The sequence below is a fragment of the Ovis canadensis genome, chromosome 3, assembly GCF_042477335.2.
Source record: "Ovis canadensis isolate MfBH-ARS-UI-01 breed Bighorn chromosome 3, ARS-UI_OviCan_v2, whole genome shotgun sequence".
Taxonomy (NCBI): domain Eukaryota; kingdom Metazoa; phylum Chordata; class Mammalia; order Artiodactyla; family Bovidae; genus Ovis; species Ovis canadensis.
Window position 1 is genome coordinate 62,928,419 of NC_091247.1, and position 20,231 is coordinate 62,948,649.

The 20,231-nt window shown below is 39.0% G+C and overlaps 1 protein-coding gene across 9 annotated transcripts in view; it reads right to left on the reverse strand.

Annotated features, from left to right (window-relative positions):
• The window catches only part of GCFC2 (GC-rich sequence DNA-binding factor 2), a 76,918-nt gene that overhangs the window by 43,150 nt on the left and 13,537 nt on the right, over positions 1-20,231 (reverse strand). For all 9 annotated transcript variants that reach the window (XR_011255660.1, XR_011255662.1, XR_011255664.1 and 6 more), the window contains exons 3-4: positions 10,157-10,378; positions 8,987-9,084 (exon numbers count right to left, since the gene is read on the reverse strand). Coding sequence is in view for 3 of the 9 variants with exons in the window: in XM_069583216.1 (XP_069439317.1) it covers positions 8,987-9,084; positions 10,157-10,378 (320 nt within the window). In the remaining 6 variants the exon portion in view is untranslated. The remainder of the gene's footprint in view (positions 1-8,986; positions 9,085-10,156; positions 10,379-20,231) is intronic.

Genomic DNA, 20,231 nt, shown 5'->3' on the forward strand with positions numbered 1-20,231 from the left:
CACATACTGGGGCACAAAAGAAGGCTAAATAAATTTAAGAGTACAGAGATTTTTGAAGTAGCTTTTCTGACCACAACAGCATGAAACTGAAATTAACCACAGAAACAGAAATGACAAAACAAACAAAAAACTCGATTACCTGGAGTCTAAAGAACTTGCCTCAAAAACCAAAAAACAAAAAAACCCCAATGGGTCAATGATGAAAGCAAAAAGATACCTTAAGAAAAATGACAATGAAAAGACAATCATTCTATAGGATGCAATAAAAGCAGTTTACTTAGAGGGCAGTTCACAGTGATACAGGCCTTCTACAGAAATAAGAAAAATCTCAAATTAAAAATCTAATGCCTAAAAGAATTAGAAAAAGGAGAAAAAAACAAAACTCAAAGTCAGAAGAAAATAATAATGATCAGAGAGGAAATAAAGTAGGGATTAAAAATGATAGAAAGAAATCAATAAAAACAAAGGCTGTTTCTTTGAAAGAATAAATAAGATTGACAAACCTCTAGCCAGTCTCACCAAGAAGAAAAGAGACAGGAATCACATAAGCAAAGTGAGATATGAAAGAGGAGAAATCACAGCTGTTATTGCAGAAATACAAAAAAACTATAAGAAAACACTATGAACAATTATATACTGACAAACTGAACAACCTGGAAGAAATGGACAAATTTCTACAAACATAACAGCTCACCAGAATTGAATCAAGAAGAAACAACATACTTTGAAAAGACCAATCACTTGAAGTGAAACAGAATATGCAATTAAAAAAAACACAAAACCTCCCTACAAACAAAAGCCCAGGACCTAATAGCTCCCAGGCAAATTCTATCAAACATACAAAAAGAACTCATACTGATCCCTCTCAAAATCTTCCAAAAGACTGTAAAGGAGGGAGCACTCCCAAGGACATTCTATGAAGCCACTATTACCCTGATACCAAAACCAGATAAAGATACTATAAAAAAAGAAAATTATAGGCCAGTATCTTCGATGAATATAGATGCAAAAGTCCTAATAAAATGCCAGCAGCCTGAATCTAACAATACATAAAAAAGATCATATACCATGACCAAATTGGATTCATCCCAGGATCACAGGGATGGCTCAACATGCACAAATCAATCAGTGAATGTGATTAACCACATCTGACACAGAAAAGACAAAACTACATGATCTTCTCAGTAGATGTAGGAAAAGCATTTAACAAAAGTCAACATTCATGACACAAACTCTTAAGAAACTGGGTACAGAGGGAACATACTACAATGTAACAAAAGCTATAAACCTACAGCCAACATAATACTCAGCGGTGAAAAATGGAAAACCTCCCTGGTAAAATCTAATCAAGGCAAGGATGCCCCCACTCTCACCTCTTCTATTCAACACAGTACTGGAAGTACTAGCCACAGCAATCAGACAAGAAAAATAAATAGAAGGTATCCAGATTGGAAGCAAAGAGGAAAAACTGTCATTTGAAAATGTAACATGATACACAGAAAACTGTAACAACCCATACAAAAACTATTAGAACTGTTAAACAAGTTCATGAACTAGCCAGGATACAAGATTAACACACAGAAATTTGTTGCATTTTTTTTACACTAACAAGGAACCATCAGAAAGAGAAAGAATAAAAATAATCCCTTTAAAAATCACATAAAAACTACTTAGAAATAAACCACACCAAGGAGGTAAAAGATTTACGTGCTGAGAACTATAAAACATTAATAAAGGAAACTGAAGATGATTTAAAGAAATGGAAGACATCCCACGCTCTTGAGTTGGAAGAATTAACATTGTTAAAATGTCCATACTACTCAAAGCAATCTATAGATTTAATGTGATACCTATCAAATTACCTATAACATTTTTCACAAAACTAGAACAAATAATCCATATGAAACCACAGAATTGCCAAAGCAATCCTGAGGAAAACAAGCAAAGCTATAGGCATGACCCTCCCAAACTTCAGACAATCCTATAAAACTATAGCAATTAAAACATTGTGATACTGGCACAAAAAAGAGACATGGATCAATGTAAAAAAACTAAGAAATCCACACAACTATGGCCAGCTGGTCTTCAACAAAGGAGGCAAGAATGCAACAATGGAGAAAAGAATTTCTTCAGCAAGTGGTGTTGGAAAAGTCAGACAGCCACATGTAATTTAACAAAGTAAGAACATACCCTTACTCCATACACAAAAAATAAATTCAAAATGGTTTAGAGACTTAAATGTAAGACATCAGAAAACTCTTAGAAGAGAACATAGGCAAAACATTCTCTGACATATACAGATATTTTCTTACATCAAAGCAAATTAGAAATAGAAGCAAAAATAAATAAGTAGCACCCAATCAAGCTTATAAGCTTTTGTACAACAAAGGAAACCATAAACAAAATGAAGACAACTTATGATGTGGAAGAAAATACTGGGTTGGCCAAATACAGAACAAAATTTTTGAACAACCCAATATTTGCCAATGATCCAAATGACAGGGAGATTTCAAAATCTACAAACAGCTCATACAACTCAATAACAATAACAACAAAAACAACCCAATCAAAAAATGGGTAGAAGATCTACACTGATATTTTTCTAAAAAGACACACAGCCAAACAGGCACATGAAAAAATGCTCAACACTGCTAACCAATATAAGAATATAAATCAAAACTACAATGAGGTACTGCCTCACACCAGTCAGCATGTTGCTGTTGTTCAGTCACTAACAGTGTCCGACTCTTTGTAACCCCATGGACTGCAGCATCCAGGCTCCTCTACCAGAGCTTGCTCAAATTCATGTCCATCGAGTCAGTGATAGTATCTAACCATCTTACCCTCTGCAGCCCCCTTCTCCTTTTGCCCTCAATCTTTCCCAACATCATGGTCTTTTCAAATTCAGCTCTTCATATCAGGAAGCCAAAGAAATGGAGCTTCAGATTCAGCATCAGTCCTTCCAATGAATATTCAGGATTGATGTCCTTTAGGATTGACTGGTTTGAGCTCTTTGTAGTCCAAGGGACTCTCACAAGTCTTCTCCAGCACCACAATTCGAAAACATCAATTCTTTGGTGCTCAGCCTTCTTTATGGTCCAACTCTCAAATCTGTACATGACTACATGTACGTGACTACCAGTCAGAACAGCCATCATTAAAAAGTATGCACATAACAAACGCTGGAGAGGAGAAAAGGGAATGGAGAAAAGGGAATCCTCCTACACTGTTGCTGGGAATGTAAACTGGTGCAGCTACTGTGGTCAACAGTATATGGAGGTTCCTCAAAAAAACAAAATATAAAGCTGCTATATGGTCTTGCAATCCTACTCTGGGCATATATCCAAAGATAAATATGATTCAAAAAGATACATGCACACCAACATTGACCACAACACTATTTACAATAGCCAAGACATGGAAACAACCTAAATGTCCACTGACGGATGAGTGGGTAAAGATGAAGTGGTAAAGATAAAGATATATGTTAATACAACAGACTACTACTCAGCCATAAAAAAGCATGAAATAATGCCATTTGCAGCAACATGAATGGACCTAGAGATTATCACACAAAGTGAAGGAAGTCAGAAAGAGAAAGACAAATACCATATGATATCACTTAAATTTTGGGTCTAAAATATGACACAAATGAAGTTTTACCTATGAAACAGAAACAGACTCATAAACAACATACTTGTGCTTGCCAAGGCAGGGGAGGTGGGGAAGGGACATATCGGGACTTTTGAAATATCAGATGCAGATGAAACTTACATATAGAATAGATAATCAAGAAGGTCCTAACCTAATAGCCCAGGGAACTATATTCAATATCCTGTGATAAATCATAATGGAAAAGAATATGAAAAAAGAATGTATATATGTATATATAAAACTAAGTCACTTTGCTGTACAGTAGAAATTACAATATTATAAATAAGATATACTTCAATAAAGTAAATTAAGAACAGCAACAAATCAAATATTTGTTTCTTCATTGTAGAAGTTGCCATCTAACTCTAGTTGAGTGAAAAGATAGCAAATAGAAGTCTGCTGGTGGGTTTGTAGGTACAGCTTTTAATTTTGTTTAAGCCACCATTATTTGGGTTATCTGTTACTTGCAAAAGAATGCATTCCTAGGTAATACATGTTGTAACACAGTATATTTCACATTACAAAGAAAGAAAAACAGCCAAAAACATCTCTGATCAAAAGAAAGGAAAAAAAAGGAAGAAAAAACCAAGCAAATATTTCTGTTCTTATTAATAGTAGTGAAAAAAAAAATAATTCAGACTGCAAATAACCAGAAAATAGAATGGCTCAGAGACTTCTAAATTACAACTGAAGGCTTACTTTTACTTAGCTTTTTAGTGTTAATAATATGAAGATTGTGAAAAATTTTCTTGCTTAAAAGAGCAAACCAAATTTCAAAGCACTCCTACTAAAAAGATTAAAAATAAAGTTGTTAATAATTAAAAAAATTTTTTATTAAAATCATTATAATTTTGAGCCTTATAGCCACCTGCTCAGGTAGGTAACACTATCATTCCCACTTTATCATTCCCATTTTATTGTTGAGAAGACAAATTTGGAAAAATGAAATGATTTTCTCTGAGTATACAAGTATTTATTGAGCTCTCACCATATTAGGCACTATGGGATATAACACTGAAAAAAATAGTTAATAATTCTTGACTTCATGGAGAGTATATTTTAGTGGTAAAGTCAGAACCCAAATCCAGGACATTTGACCCCAAGTGTAATGCTTTCTGTTGTTAGTTTTGTTTTAACCCTATTTATGTGTTTGAATGTCACATTTAGGCATCTACCATACTTTTAACTGTAAAATTAAAAGTAAAAAAGATATAGATGCCTCAAGGGGCTTATAATATATGGAAAGCATTTATAATCTAGTGGGAAAAGAACATGATGTACATGGTATAGTGGGCTGAATGATGGCCTCCCAAAGTTAGGTCTATGTCCTAACTCCTGGAACCTCTGAATATAACCCTGTTTGGAAATAGAGTCTTTGGGGTTGTAATTAAGTGAAGAATATCAAGATGAGATCATCCTGGATGAGATCATCGAAGCAGGCCCTAAATCTGATGACACATATCCTTATAAAAGACACATTAAGCAGAGGCACAGAGAAAGCCATGTAAAGAAGGAGGTGGAGGACAGAAATTATGTGGTCACAAAGCAAGGAATACCTGGAGTAACAGAATTTAGACAAAGCAAGAACGAATTCGCCACTGAGAGATTCAAGGCAATCCCTACAAAATGCCAGGCTTCCCAGTGGGTAAAGAATCCACCTTCAATGCAGGAGACATAGGACATGGGTTCGAACCCTGGAGGAGGGCATGGCAACCCACTCCAGTATTCCTGTCTGGAGACTCCCATGGACAGAGGAGCCTGGTGGGCTATAGTCCATAGGGTTGCAACGAATCAGACATCACTAAAGCAACTGAGCAAGCACACCAAAATAACAATGAAATTTTTCATGTAATAAGAACAAATAATCCTAACATTTATATGAAACCACAGAAGACCTTGAAATAGCCAAAGAAATCTTGAGGGAGAACAAAGCTAGATATATCAAGCTCCCAGATTTCAAACTACAGTAATCAAAACAACGTATTACTGGAACAAAAAGAGACACATAAATCAATGGAACAGAACAGATAGTCTAGAAATAAACGCCTGCTTATATGGTCAGTTAATCTATAACAAAGAAGGCAAGAACATACAGTGAAGGAAAGACAGTGGTGGTGGTTTAGCCGCTAAGTTGTTTCCAACCCTTGTGACTCCATGAAGTGTAGCCCACCAGGCTCATCTCTCCATGGGATTTCCCAGACAAGAATACTGGCCATTTCCTTCTCCAGGAAAAAAAAACAGCCTCTTCGACAAAATGGTGCTAGGAAAACTGGACACCTACATTTTTGCAAAAGAAAGAAATTGGACCATCTTCTTACACCATTTACGAAAATCATTTCTGAAACCATAAAACTCCTAGAAGAAAACATAAATGATATGCTCTTTGACATCAATCTCAGCAATATTTTTTTTGGCTATGCCTTCTCAGGCAAGGGCAATAAAAACAAAGATAAACAAATGGAATTACAAACTAAAAACATTTTGTGCAGTAAAGGAAATCATCAATAAAAGAAAAAGGCACCCTATTGAATGTGAGGAGATATCTGCAAATTATATATTTCATAAATAGTTAATATCCAAATTATATTAAGAACTCATACACCTCAATATAAAAAAAAAAAAAAACCTGATCCAAAAATCCACGAGGATTGGAAAAGATAATTCTTCAATAAAGAGTTAAAATGGCCAACAGACACATGAAACGATGCTGAACATCACTACTCATCAGGAAAATGCAAATCAATAAGACACCTCACACCTATTAAAAGTTATTATCAAAAAGACAACAAATGGGACTTCCCTGGTGGTCCAATGGTTAAGAGGCTGCCTTCCAATACAAGGGAAGTGGGTATGATCCCTGGTTGGGGAACTAAGATCCCACACACTGCAGGGAAACTAAGCCTGTGTGCCACAACTAATGAGCCTGCATGCTCTGGAGCCTGCACACCACAAATAGAGAAGTTTGGGCATGCCACAACTAAGACCTGACATAGCCACATAGATAACAAATAAGTGTTGGCAAGGGTGTAGAAAAAAGGGATCCCTTGCGCATTGTTCATGGGAACGTACATTGGTACAGCAACCAGGGCAAACAGTATGGAGATTCCTCAACATGAGAAAAAAAAAAAACACTACCATATCATCCAGCAATTTCATTTTAGGTAATTACCTGAAGAAAATAAAAACATTAATGTGAAAAGTTCTATGCAACACTATGCTCACTGCAGCATTATTCACAGTTGCCAATAACCTCAGATATGCAGATGACACCACCCTTATGGCAGAAAGTGAAGAGGAACTAAAAAGCCTCTTGATGAAAGTGAAAGGGGAGAGTGAAAAAGTTGGCTTAAAGCTCAACATTGAGAAAACGAAGATCATGGTATCTGGTCCCATCACTTCATGGCAAATAGATGGGGAAACAGTGGAAACTGTCAGACTTTAATTTTGGGGGCTCCAAAATCACTGCAGATGGTGACTGCAGCCATGAAATTAAAAGAGGCTTACTCATTGGAAGAAAAGTTATGACCAACCTAGATAGCATATTCAAAAGCAGAGACATTACTTTGCCAACAAAGTTCCATCTAGTCAAGGCTATGGTTTTTCCTGTGGTCATGTATGGATGTGAGAGTTGGACTGTGAAGAAGGCTGAGTGCCGAAGAATTGATGCGTTTGAACTGTGGTGTTGGAGAAGACTCTTGAGAGTCCCTTGGACTGCAAGGAGATCCAACCAGTCAATTCTGAAGGAGATCAGCCCTGGGATTTCTTTGGAGGGAATGATGCTGAAGCTGAAACTCTAGTACTTTGGCCACCTCATGCGAAGAGTTGACTCATTGGAAAAGACTCTGATGCTGGGAGGGATTGGGGGCAGGAGGAGAAGGGGACGACAGAGGATGAGATGGCTGGATGGCATCACTGACTCGATGGACTTGAGTCTGAGTGAACTCCGGGAGTTGGTGATGGACAGGGAGGCCTGGCGTGCTGCGATTCATGGGGTCGCAAACAGTCGGAGACGACTGAGCGAGTGAACTGAACTGAAGACAAGGAAGCAACTAAGTGTCCACTGATATGCAAATAGATAAAGAATATGTGGTGTGTGTGTACATGCGTGTGTGTGCATGCACACACTTCGTGGTTCAATTGTGTCCAACTCTTTGCGACCCTCTGGACTGTAGCCCACCAGGCTATTCTGTCCATGGGATTTCTTTTCATGCAAGAAATACTGGAGTGGGTTGCCATTTCCTTCTCCAGGGATCTTCCTGACCCACGGATCAAGCCCACATCTACTGTGTCTCCTGCACTGCAGGTAGATTCTTTATATATATGTGTATGTATATATATATATAAAGTCTCATATATATAAGATATATATATATAAAGCCATATATATGTGTGTATATATATATATAAAGCCATACATATATGTATATATATAAAGTCTCATATATATGTGTGCGTGTGCGTGTGTGTATGTGTATACACACAATGGAATGTTATTCAGCCATAGAAAAGAATGACATCATGTCATTTGTCACAACATGGATGGACATACAGAGTATTATGCTAAGTGTAACAAGACAAAGACAGTCTCTTTGATCTCACTTATATGTGGAATGTAATAAATAAAACAAAATAGACAACTTATAGATACAAAGAACACACTGGTGGTTGCCCAAGGGGAGGGGGAAATAAGTGAAGCGAATTAAGTTTTATAACTTCCAGTTATAAAATAAATAAGTCACAGGGATGTAATACAGTGTTCCCCAATGTTTTGGGCACCATGGATGGATTTTGTAGGAAACAATTTTTCCACAGATCAGGTGTGTGGGGGATAGTTTCAGGATGATTCAAGCATATTACATGTGTTATGTGTTTTATTCCTAATTTAATGCTGCCACTGATCTGACAGAAGGTATTAATTAGTTCATGGCCCAGAGGCTGGGGATCCCTGATATAATATACAGCTTAAGGAACATAGTCAATTACGCTGTAATACTTTTGCATGGTGAAAGATGGCTACTAGACTTATCATGGCGATTTATTTCATCATGTATTTAAAAGTCAATCCCTGTTTTATACATCTGAAACTAACAAAATACTGTATGTCAATTCTACTTCAATTTAAAAAAGAAAAAGAAGGGGGGGCGGTAAAAGAATTCTTCCCTAGGGGCTTCAAAAGGAGCACAGTCCTACCAATACCTTGAATTGAGACTTCTAGCCTCAACAACTGTGAGAGAATAAATGTCTATTGTTTTAAGTCGTCAAGTTTGCAGTAATTTGTTACCACAAATACATATGGAATGAAACTAATACATAAGGCATAAAAAATTACTACCTTTGTGATTTTAACAGCTTTCCTCATCTGCTGCTGCTCCCAAATATCTTGATTTTTTTCATCTTGACTATCGTCACTTGTTTCTTCATTTCTAGTTGCTAGAAAAAAAAGTTGTGTATAAATATTCCATATTTTTTCATTCTAATTAAAGTGAAGTGAAAAGTTGCACAGTCATGTCCAACTCTTTGCGACCCCATGGACTGTAACCTGCCAGGCTCCTCTGTCCATGGAATTCTCCAAGCAAGAATACTGGAGTGGGTTCCCTTCTCCAGGGGATCTTCCAACCCAGGGATCGAACCCAAGTCCATTGCATTACAGGCGGATTCCTTACTGTCTGAGCCATTCTATTAGCAGCAGCAATCAGCAATTCAGGAGCTTATAAATGGCTTAGCAGCACTTTTTATGTGTTAACTTTTTCTTCCCAATACCTAATTCTGGGAGGAAGGCACTATTAGTATCCTCTCTTAATAAACAAAGAAATTTAGATAGCAGGAGGTTATATAACATAGCCCTATATCAAAGGACTGTGTTGAAACAAGGCCTTGATTCGAGCAATTTGACTTCAAAATCTGCACTTATCACCACACTGTCTCACTGAAAACAGCTGGTCTCATTTATGAAAAAGCTTCGGAAAAAATGAAACACTTGGTTTCATCAGAGATTCTCATTTATGCCTGAGAATCTAAATATGTATCAAAAATAATTTCTGTGTTAATAGGAACCAAAATACCATTCAGAAATGATATTATCTGAAGTGACAAAAAATTGGTAAAATATTCCTTTTAATAAATGGGAAATGTGAAAATATTCTTTGAGACTTAATGATTATTAGTTGAGGAAAACTTTTTACTAGAGTAGGGAAGATTTTAATATATGACACCTAAAATCCCTATAGATGCTTCCAAATATTTTATCAAAAACTCTACAAATTTTTTAACCTGTCAAGAAGGATCAAGTGGAGATCAGATAACAGTAAACATTATTGCACCCTTTGATAACATTCTGATACAGACATGTAAAATATTTTAGAAGCCATGATGTCAGTGATATTGGTATAAAACATTTTAGAAAGGAGATACTACATTATGTTTTTATGGATATACTTACCATAATATATTCTACTGAAAAATGCCTTAATATTCATATACTATAAATAAATTAAATACGTACTTGTTTCTTCAGCCATTCTTTGTCTAAGTGTTTGAGGCTTTGGGATAAATGGCATTATATCTTTAAAATCATCAGGCTCACTTTCAGAATCTTCACTGTTTTTCTTTACACCAGAGTTGGTGAAGGTATGTTTTACATCCAAAGGAATATAGTCCTCTTGGGCCCTGGCCAATTTGCATTTTCTGTAGGTTGCTTGAATAAAAGCTGCATCAGGGATATTTACTGAAAGAAACAAAGAGGAGGACATTGAAAAATACCAAAAGAAAGAAATATTCCTCATAATTAAAGGGAAAAAGCACCATTTTTCCAATTTTTTCATTATTTTGATATAACTAAAAGATTCAAAATCTGCATCAATAACGGAAGATCTTTCGGTAGAGGTTAAATATAACATAAAGAAATGAAGCAAACCTAGAAGCATCAGAAAATAAACCGAAACGCCTCTGATTAATCTTTTATGTTTCTTATTCATCAGATGTTGTTGCTGACTTTTTGTTGAGGGCTAGCTACTTCTCCTTTCCAGAAGTTCTGAGATTACCCGGGTAGGGATATAGAGAGGACTGAGCATGGAGTTACTCGTGGAGCGTGGAGAGAATGACGGGTGGGAGAGCAGTCTGACATAAAGTACAAGGGACAGCCTACTGTGACCTGCCCCTAGACATTGGGCATCCAGGCACACAAGGAGTGAGAGATTAAAACCCAGTACACACTCAGATCAGGCTCAAGGGCCTGCAGTAATTCTCACAGAAACAAATGTAAGTGAAAAAGTATAAAAGAAATAATCAGGTTATTTACCAGGATTAAAATATTTAAAGGACATCTTTTAATAGAGCCTTATTTCATTTTTTATTTTATTCAGTACAAACTTCATTGATATCAACTCTTTCAATTCAAAATAAGTTTCTTCATGCACGATCTAAGTTGAAATTTATCTCTACACTCAGGAAACAAATGGTTTCTTAAGGTAAACAAAATGGAAAGGGAAATAATTATTTCTAGTGCTTCAAAATATTAACAGGAATACCAAGTCACTGAGTAAAATTTTCTAACTTTTCTCACAAATTAGTCCAAATTCTTTGAGAAATAAAAGGATGTCATATAACTGGAGATATAGAAAAGTTCTATTTTTTAATAAATTATTTTAATTGGAGGATAATTGCTTTACAATATTGTGATGGCTTTCGCCATTTATCAACATGAATCAGCCATGGGTATACATGTGTTCCCCCCATCCGAAACCCCCCTCCCACCTCTCTCCCTGCCTTATCACTCTGGGTTGTCCCAGAGTATTGGCTTTGGGTACTCTGTTTCATGCACTGAACTTGCACTGGTCATCTATTTTACATAGGATAATATACATGTTTCAATACCATTCTCTCAAATCATCTCACCCTCGCCTTCTTCCACATAGTCTAAAAGTCTGTTCTTTATATCTGTGTCTTTTTTGCTGCCTTGAATGTAGGACTGTCATTACTGTCATTCCAAATTCCATACATATGTGTTAATATACAGGATTTGTGTTTCTCCTGACTTACTTCATTTTGTATAACAGGCTCTGGTTTCATCCACCTCATTAGAACTGACTCAAATGTGTTCCTTTTTACAGCTGAGAAATAGTCCATTGTGTATATGTACCACAACTTCCTTATCCATTCATTTGCCAGTGGACATCTAGGTTGCTTCCTAGATGTTGCTTCCTAGATGTCCTGCTGCTGCTGCTGTTGCTGCTAAGTCGCTTCAGTCGTGTCCAATTCTGGGCGACCCCAGAGACAGCAGCCCACCAGGCTCCCCTGTCCCTGGGATTCTCCAGGCAAGAATACTGGAGTGGGTTGCCATTTCCTTCTTCAATGCATGAAAGTGAAAAGTGAAAGTGAAGTCGCTCAGTCGTGTCCGACTCTTGGCGACCCCGTGGACTGCAGCCCACCAGGCTCCTCCATCCATGGGATTTTCCAGGCAAGAGTACTGGAGTGGGGTACCATCGCCTTCTCCAGCTTCCATGTCCTAGTTATTGTAAACAGTGCTGCAATGAACATTGGGGTACAATGGGTCTCTTTCAGTTCTGGTTTCCTTGGTGTGTATGCCCAGCAATGAGACTGCTAGGTTGTATGGCAGTTCTATTCCCAAGTTTTTAAGGAATCTTCAATCTGTTCTCCAGAGTGGCTATAGGAGTTGCATTCCCACCAATAGTGTAAGAGAGTTCCCTTTTCTCCACACCCTCTCCAGCATTTATTGTTTGTAGACTTTTTGATGACAGCCATTCTGAGCGGCATGAGATGATACCTCATTGAGGTTTTGATTTGCATTTCTCTAATAATGAGTGATGTTGAACACCTTTTCATATGTTCACCTACCATCTGTAGAGTCCTTGAACTGCAAGGAGATCAAACGAGTCAATCCTAAAGGAAATCCGTGCTGAATATACATTGGAAGGACTGATGCTGAAGCTCCAATACTTTGGCCACGTGATGCAAAGAACTGACTAATGGAAAAAGACCCTGAGGAAAGACTGAAGGTAGGAGGAGAAGGGGATGACAGAGGATGAGATGGTTGGATGGCATCACCAACTCAATGGACATGAGTCTGAGCAAGCTCCAGGAGTTGGTGATGGACAGGGAAGCTTGGCATGCTGCAGTCCATAGGGTGGCAAAGAGTTGGACATGACTGAGCGACTGAACTGATGTCTTCTTTTCAGAAATGTCTGTTTAGTTCTTTTGTTCACTTTTTTTATTGGGATGCTTGTTTTTCTGGTATTGAGCTGCATGAGCTGCTTATGTATTCTGGAGATGAATTCTTTGTCAGTTGTTTCATTTGCTATTATTTTCTCCCATTCTGAAGGCTGTCTTTTCACCTTGCTTATAGTTTTCTTCATTGTGCAAAAGCTTTTAAGTTTAATTAGGTCCCATTTATTTTTGTTTTTATTTCCATTACTCTGGGAGGTGGGTCATAGAGCATCTTGCTGTGATTTATGTCAGAGTGTTTTGCCTATGTTTTCCTTTAAGAGTTTTATAGTTTCTCATCTTATATTTAGATCTTTAATCAATTTTGAGTTCATTTTTGTCTATGGTGTTAGAAAGTGTTTTAGTTTCATTCTTTTACACGTGGTTGACCAGTTTTCCCGGCACCACTTGTCGAAGAGACTATCTTTTCTCCATTGTATATTTTTGCCTCCTTTGTCAAAGATAAGGTGTCCATAAGTGCGTGGATTTATCTCTGGGCTTTCTATTTTGTTCCACTAATCTATATTTTTGTCTTTGTGCCAGTACCATACTCTCTTGATGACTGTAGCTTTGTGGTATAGTCTGAAGTCAGAGAGGTTGATTGCTCCAGTTTCATTCTTCTTTCTCAAGATTGCTTTGGCTATTCGAGGTTTTTTGTGTTTCCATACATTGTGAAATTATTTGTTCTAGTTCTGTGAAAAATACCATTGGTAGTTTGATGGGGACTGCATTGAATCTATAGATTGCTTTGGGTAGTATACTCATTTTCACTATATTGATTCTTCCAATCCATGAACATGGTACGTTTTTCCATCTATTTGTGTAATCTTTGATTTCTTTCATCAATGTTTTATAGTTTTCTATATACAGGTGTTTTGTTTCTGTAGGCAAATTTATTCCTAAGTATTTTATTCTTTTCAATGCAATGGTGAATGGGATTGTTTCTTCAATTTCTCTTCCTGATTTTTCATTGTTGGTGTATAGGAATGCAAGGGATTTCTGTGTATTAATTTTATATCCTTCAACATTACTATTTTCATTGATTAGTTCTAGTAATTTTCTGGTGGCATCTTTAGGGTTTTCTATGTAGAGGATCATGTCATCTGCAAACAGTGAAAGTTTCACTTCTTCTCCAATCTGGATTCCTTTTATTTCTTTTTCTTCTCTGATTGCTGTGACTAGGCCTTCCAAAACTATGGCAAATAGTAGTGGTGAGAGTGGGCACCATTGTCTTGTTCCTGATTTTAGAGGAAATACTTTCAATTTTTCACCGTTGAGGATAATGTTTGCTATGGGTTTGTTGTATATGGCTTTTATTATATTGAGGTATGTTCCTTCTATACCTGCTTTCTGGAGAGTTTTCATCATAAATGGGTATTGAATTTTGTCAAAGGCTTTTTCTCCATCTATTGACATAATCATATGGTTTTTTATCTTTCAATTTGTTAATATGGTGTAACACATTGATTGATTTGTGAATATTGAAGAATCCTTGCATCCCTGGAATAAAACCCACTTGGTCATGATGAAAAACACTCTAATTTTTCAAACAGATAAAGAGATACAGTTCTTAGAAATTACAGAATATACTCGACACCAGAACTAAGAAAATCATGAAGTAGTTGTTTAATTATAAAGCAGTGGGAGGGATTGGGGGCAGGAGAAGGGGACAACAGAGGATGAGATGGCTGGATGGCATCACCAACTCAATGGACATGAGTTTGAGTAAACTCCGGGAGTTGGTGACGGACAGGGAGGCCTGAGGTGCTGCAATTCATGGGGTCGCAAAGAGTCGGACACGACTGAGATACTGAACTGAACTGAACTGAAGTGGTGAACACTAGAAACCAACATGCTCATTAAAAACAAGGAGAGCAAATCAAGTCATTTATGCAACTAGAATTTTTTGTAAAACAGCACCAGGAAAATGATGCAGGTGTCTCTTCAACTTCTCAAAACACTCAGGATAATGTTAGCATTTCCTGACCTTGGCTGAACATTAGAACCACCTGGAAAGGTTGATAATCTGATAACTAGGCTCCCATCCAAAACATGGGATCTAAATTCAGTTGAACTGAGGCAAAGCTGGGCAGCGGTATGTTTTATAGCTCCCTCAGTTCAGTCGCTCAGTTGTGTCCGACTCTTTGCGACCAGACTCTTTGCAACATAGACTGCAGCATGCCAGGCTTCCCTGTCTATCACCAACTCCTGGAGCTTGCTCAAACTCATGAAGTCAGTAATGCCATCCAACCGTCTCATCCTCTGTCATCCCCTTCTCCTCCTGGCTTCAAACTTGCCCAATCTTTATAGTTCCCTAAGGGATTTTCAGAGAAGGCAATGGCACCCCACTCCAGTACTTCTGCCTGGAAAATCCCATGGATAGAGGAGCCTGGTAGGCTGCAGTCCATGGGGTCACTAGGAGTCAGACACGACTGAGCGACTTCCCTTTCACTTTTCACTTTCATGCATTGGAGAAGGAAATGGCAACCCACTCCAGTGTTCTTGCCTGGAGAATCCGAGGGACGGGAGAGCATGGTAGGCTGCCATCTGTGAGGTCACACAGAGTCGGACATGACTGAAGCGACTTGGCAGCAGAAGCAGCAGGGGACTTTAATGTGCTACCAGGCTTCAGCAATACGTGAACCGTGAACTTCTAGATGTTCAAGCTGGTTTTAGAAAAGGCAGAGGAACCAGAGATCAAATTGCCAATGTTCACTGGATCGTCGAAAAAGCAAGAGTTTCAGAAAAACATCTATTTCTGCTTTATTGACTATGCCAAAGCCTTTGACTGTGTGGATCACAATAAACTGTGGAAAATTTTGAAAGAGACGGGAATACCAAACAACCTGACCTCCCTCTTGAGAAATCTGTATGCAGGTCAGGAAGCAACAGTTAGAACTGGACATGGAACAACAGACTGGTTCCAAATAGGAAAAGGAGTATGTCAAGGCTGTATATTGTCACCCTGCTTATTTAACTTATATGCAGAGTACATCATGAGAAACGCTGGGCTGGAGGAAGCACAAGCTGGAATCAAGACTGCCGGGAGAAATATCAATAACCTCACATATGCAGATGACACCACCTTTATGGCAGAAAGTGAAGAGGAACTAAAAACCCTCTTGATGAAAGTGAAAGAGGAGAGTGAAAAAGTTGGCTTAAAGCTCAACATTCAGAAATCTAAGATCATGGCATCCAGTCCCATCACTTCATGGGAAATAGATGGGGAAACAGTGGCTGACTTTATTTTGGGGGGCTCCAACATCATTCCAGATGGTGACAGCAGCCATGAAATTAAAAGACGCTTACTCCTTGGAAGGAAAGTTATGACCAACCTAGACAGCATATTCAAAAGCAGAGACATTACTTTGTCATGAAAGGTCCATCTAGCCAAAGCTATGGTTTTTCCAGTGGTCATGTATGGATGTGAGAGTTGGACTATAAAGAAAGCTGAGCGCAGAAGAATTGATGCTTTTGAACTGTGGTGTTGGAAATGACTCTTGAGAGTCCCTTGGACTGCAAGGAGATCCAACCAGTCCATCCTAAAGGAGATCAGTCCTGAGTGTTCATTGGAAGGACTGATGTTGAAGCTGAAACTCCAATATTTTGGCCACCTTATGCAAAAAGCTGACTCATTTGAAAAGACCCTGATGTTGGGCAAGACTGAAGGCAGGAGGAGAAGGGGACAACAGAGAATGAGATAGGTGAATGGCATCACCGACTCAATGGACATGAGTTTGGGTAAACTCCGGGAGTTGGTAATGAACAGGGAGGCCCAGCATGCTGCGGTTCATGTGGTTGCAAAGGGTCAGACACAACTGAGCAACTAAACTGAACTGAACCAGGGTTATGATGATACACTTAGGTTCAAACACTCAAGTGCATGAATATAGAAAGAAAAATACTTGAACTGGAAGTGACTCACCTATCAGTCTCTCCCCCAGTGGCTCCAATGGTAAAGAATCTGCATGCAATGCAGGAGGCCAGGGTTTGATCCCTGGGTTAGGAAGATTCCCTTGGAGAAGGAAATGGCAATCCACTCCAGTATTCTTGCCTGGAGAACTCCATGGACAGAGAAGCCCAGCAAGTTATAGTCCATGGAATTGCAAAGAGGTAAACACGACTGAGTGACTAACACTTTCATTTTCACCTATCAGTGACTTGATGGGGTTTAATCAATAAATCACAAGCAGTGGACTAAATAGTCAGAAAACTAGTGTTACATAAAGCTAATCCTCTCTCAAGCTACAATAAGGAAATAAAAACTCAAGGAAGACTATTCCAGCCTGTCCTGTCTATATCTACCACCTACCTCAAGGGTTCCCACATAGCAGATACTGTTCATACATAAGATAAATTAATAATGTTAGTATATTGCTTTATAATAATAAAAATATCATATTCTTACAGATTTATAACTCATAAATATTTTTCACATATATTATCTGACCTAAAAAGTAGCAGTTAGGAAGGTGATCAAGATGGCAGAGTAGGAGCTCATCTCTCCCCACAAATACATCAAATACACATTTACAAGTGGAACAATTCTCACAGAAAACCAACTGGAAACTAGCATATCTACACAACCAAAGCTGCAAGAAGCATCTCCATGTAACTGGGTAGGACAGGAAAATAAAGGGGGCATTATGACAAGACCCATGTCCTTGGGAGAGACAGGTAAGAGAGAAGGTCCACACTGGCAGACGCTTGTCTGAGGAGTACCCCTGCCAGCTGAGAAATCTATTGGGACAGAGAGAGGGACTGGAGAAGCCTAGACTTTATTTGAGTGCAGGCATGCTGACTTGCTAACAGTAAGGGTGAAAAGGAACTAGTTGCTGATGGCTGCTCCCCCACTGTTCTTCCCAAGCCTCACTTTACTTCCCAATCAGAAGCATGCACCAAGTAGGGCCACAAATACAAATACACTAAGTGCAAATAGAACCTGGGAGGGAACACCATTTACTTCTGTGGAGACAGTCTTGAGGGCCTGGGCTGTGGTCTTGGCTGAATCACGTAGCCCATTGTCAATGTACACATGGAAGGGGGTGAGTCTGGCTGTGGCACACCAGGTGGTACCACAGAAATGCACGGTGGCTGGATGCTAAGGCTCAGTGGAAAGGCCCTGGGCAGGAGCATGCAGTAGTTCATTTCACAGCAGGAGTGTCCTAGCCCTGCCCACTCCACACCTCAGCATGGAGCTCAAATTAAGGTAGACAGGTCCTGGGAGAGGTCTGCCACAGAGGCAGCCTAGCCCAACGGCACACCCACCTTGATCCCACAGCCACAGTGCCCCAGCCTCTAGACCCACTCCACAACACAGCTTACCACTAGCTCTGGAATGAACCCAATGGAGAAAGAGATGTGAATTAAACTGTGTCTAAGTGGAACTGCAGATGCCTACATGGGCAGCACATGGCTTCACTGTGACCACACAGGCCCCACTTGCATCAATAGTCACCTCTTTTGGGCAAGGGCATGCACTCAAGTCTGATCAAACACAACCTTCAGGGCTTCTACTTCAATAATGTGAGCAGAGCCTGCCCCTAACAGAGCTGTGATAGCCTCAGAGAAAAGAAGAGGCCCTGCCCACCACAGAGCCCAGGTGCTAGATACTATGACACCAATCACACTGCATGTCAGGGGGATAATGACCAGCAAATGCTGAGGAAAGATGTGCCTGGCACCCATACCAAAAGCAGCCCACACACCAAAAATATCTGACTCACATGGTCTACACAAGGACAGTCCCACATAAAAACAACCCTTCAAGACCACAGTAGATAAATGTTTCTCCTAAATAAAGCCTCTTGATGAAAGTGAAAGAGGAGAGTGAAAAAGTTGGCTTAAAGCTCAACGTTCAGAAAACGAAGATCATGGCATCTGGTCCCATCACTTCATGGCAAATAGATGGGGAAACAGTAGAAACAGTGTCAGACTTTATTTTTTGGGCTCCAAAATCACTGCAGATGGTGACTGCAGCCATGAAATTAAAAGACGCTTACTCCTTGGAAGAAAAGTTATGACCAACCTGGATAGTATATTCAAAAGCAGAGACATTACTTTGCCGACTAAGATCCATCTAGTCAAGGCTATGGTTTTTCCAGTGGTCATGTATGGATGTGAGAGTTGGACTGTGAAGAAGGCTGAGCACCGAAGAATTGATGCGTTTGAACTGTGGTGTTGGAGAAGACTCTTGAGAGAGTCCCTTGGACTGCAAGGAGATCCAACCAGTCCATTCTGAAGGAGATCAACCCTGGGATTTCTTTGGAAGGAATGAGGCTAAAGCTGAAGCTCCAGTACTTTGGACACCTCATGCAAAGAGCTAACTCATTGGAAAAGACTCTGATGCTGGGAGGGATAGGGGGCAGAAGGAGAAGGGGACGACAGAGGATGAGATGGTTGGATGGCATCACGGACTCGATGGACGTGAGTCTGAGTGAACTCTGGGAGTTGGTGATGGGCAGGGAGGCCTGGCGTGCTGCATAACAATAAACTAGAAACTATGAAGATGAACCAATCAAAATTAGGCAACTCAATTTCTGAGATTAAAATGAATAGCAGAATAAATAACACAGAACACACAGTGATTGGAAGATAGAATAATGCAAATCACTCAATCAGAATAGCAGACAGAAAGACAAAAAAAAAAAAAGAAAGACAAATAAAAAAAATGAAAGCAACATATATGATGTACGGGATAATATAAAGCATGCTCATCTATGAATAATGGGGTTCCACAAGAAGAGAGAGAAAAGGGGACTATTAAAATATATTTGAAGAAATCATGGGTGAAAACTTCCTAAACCTTGAAGAAGAAACAGATAACCAGGCATAAGAAGCACAGAGGGTCCCAAATAAGATGAAAAGAGACTCACATCAAGATACACATCATAATTAAAATGGCAAAAGTTAAAGTGAATTTCTAAAGACAGCCAGAGAAAAACAAAGAGTTAATTATAAGGGAACCACCATAAGGATATCAATTGATTTCTCTGTAGAAACTTTGCAGGCCAGAAGGAGTGGCATGATATATTCAAAGTCCTGAAAGGGAAAACCCTGCTACCTTGGATACTCTACTCTGTGCTTAGTTGCTCAGTTGTGCCCGACTCTTTGTGACCCCATGGACTATAGCCCTCCAGGATCCTCTGTTCATGGGGATTCCCCAAGCAAGAATACTAGAGTGGGTTGCCATTTCTTCAACCAAGGGATCTTCCCAAACCAACGATTGAACCCAGGTCTCCTGCATTGCAGGAGGCTTCTGTACCATCTGAGCCACCAGGGAAGCCTCTGAATTCTCTGCCCAGCAAGATTATCATCTAGAATAGAAGGAGAGATAAAGACAAGTAAAAACTATAAGA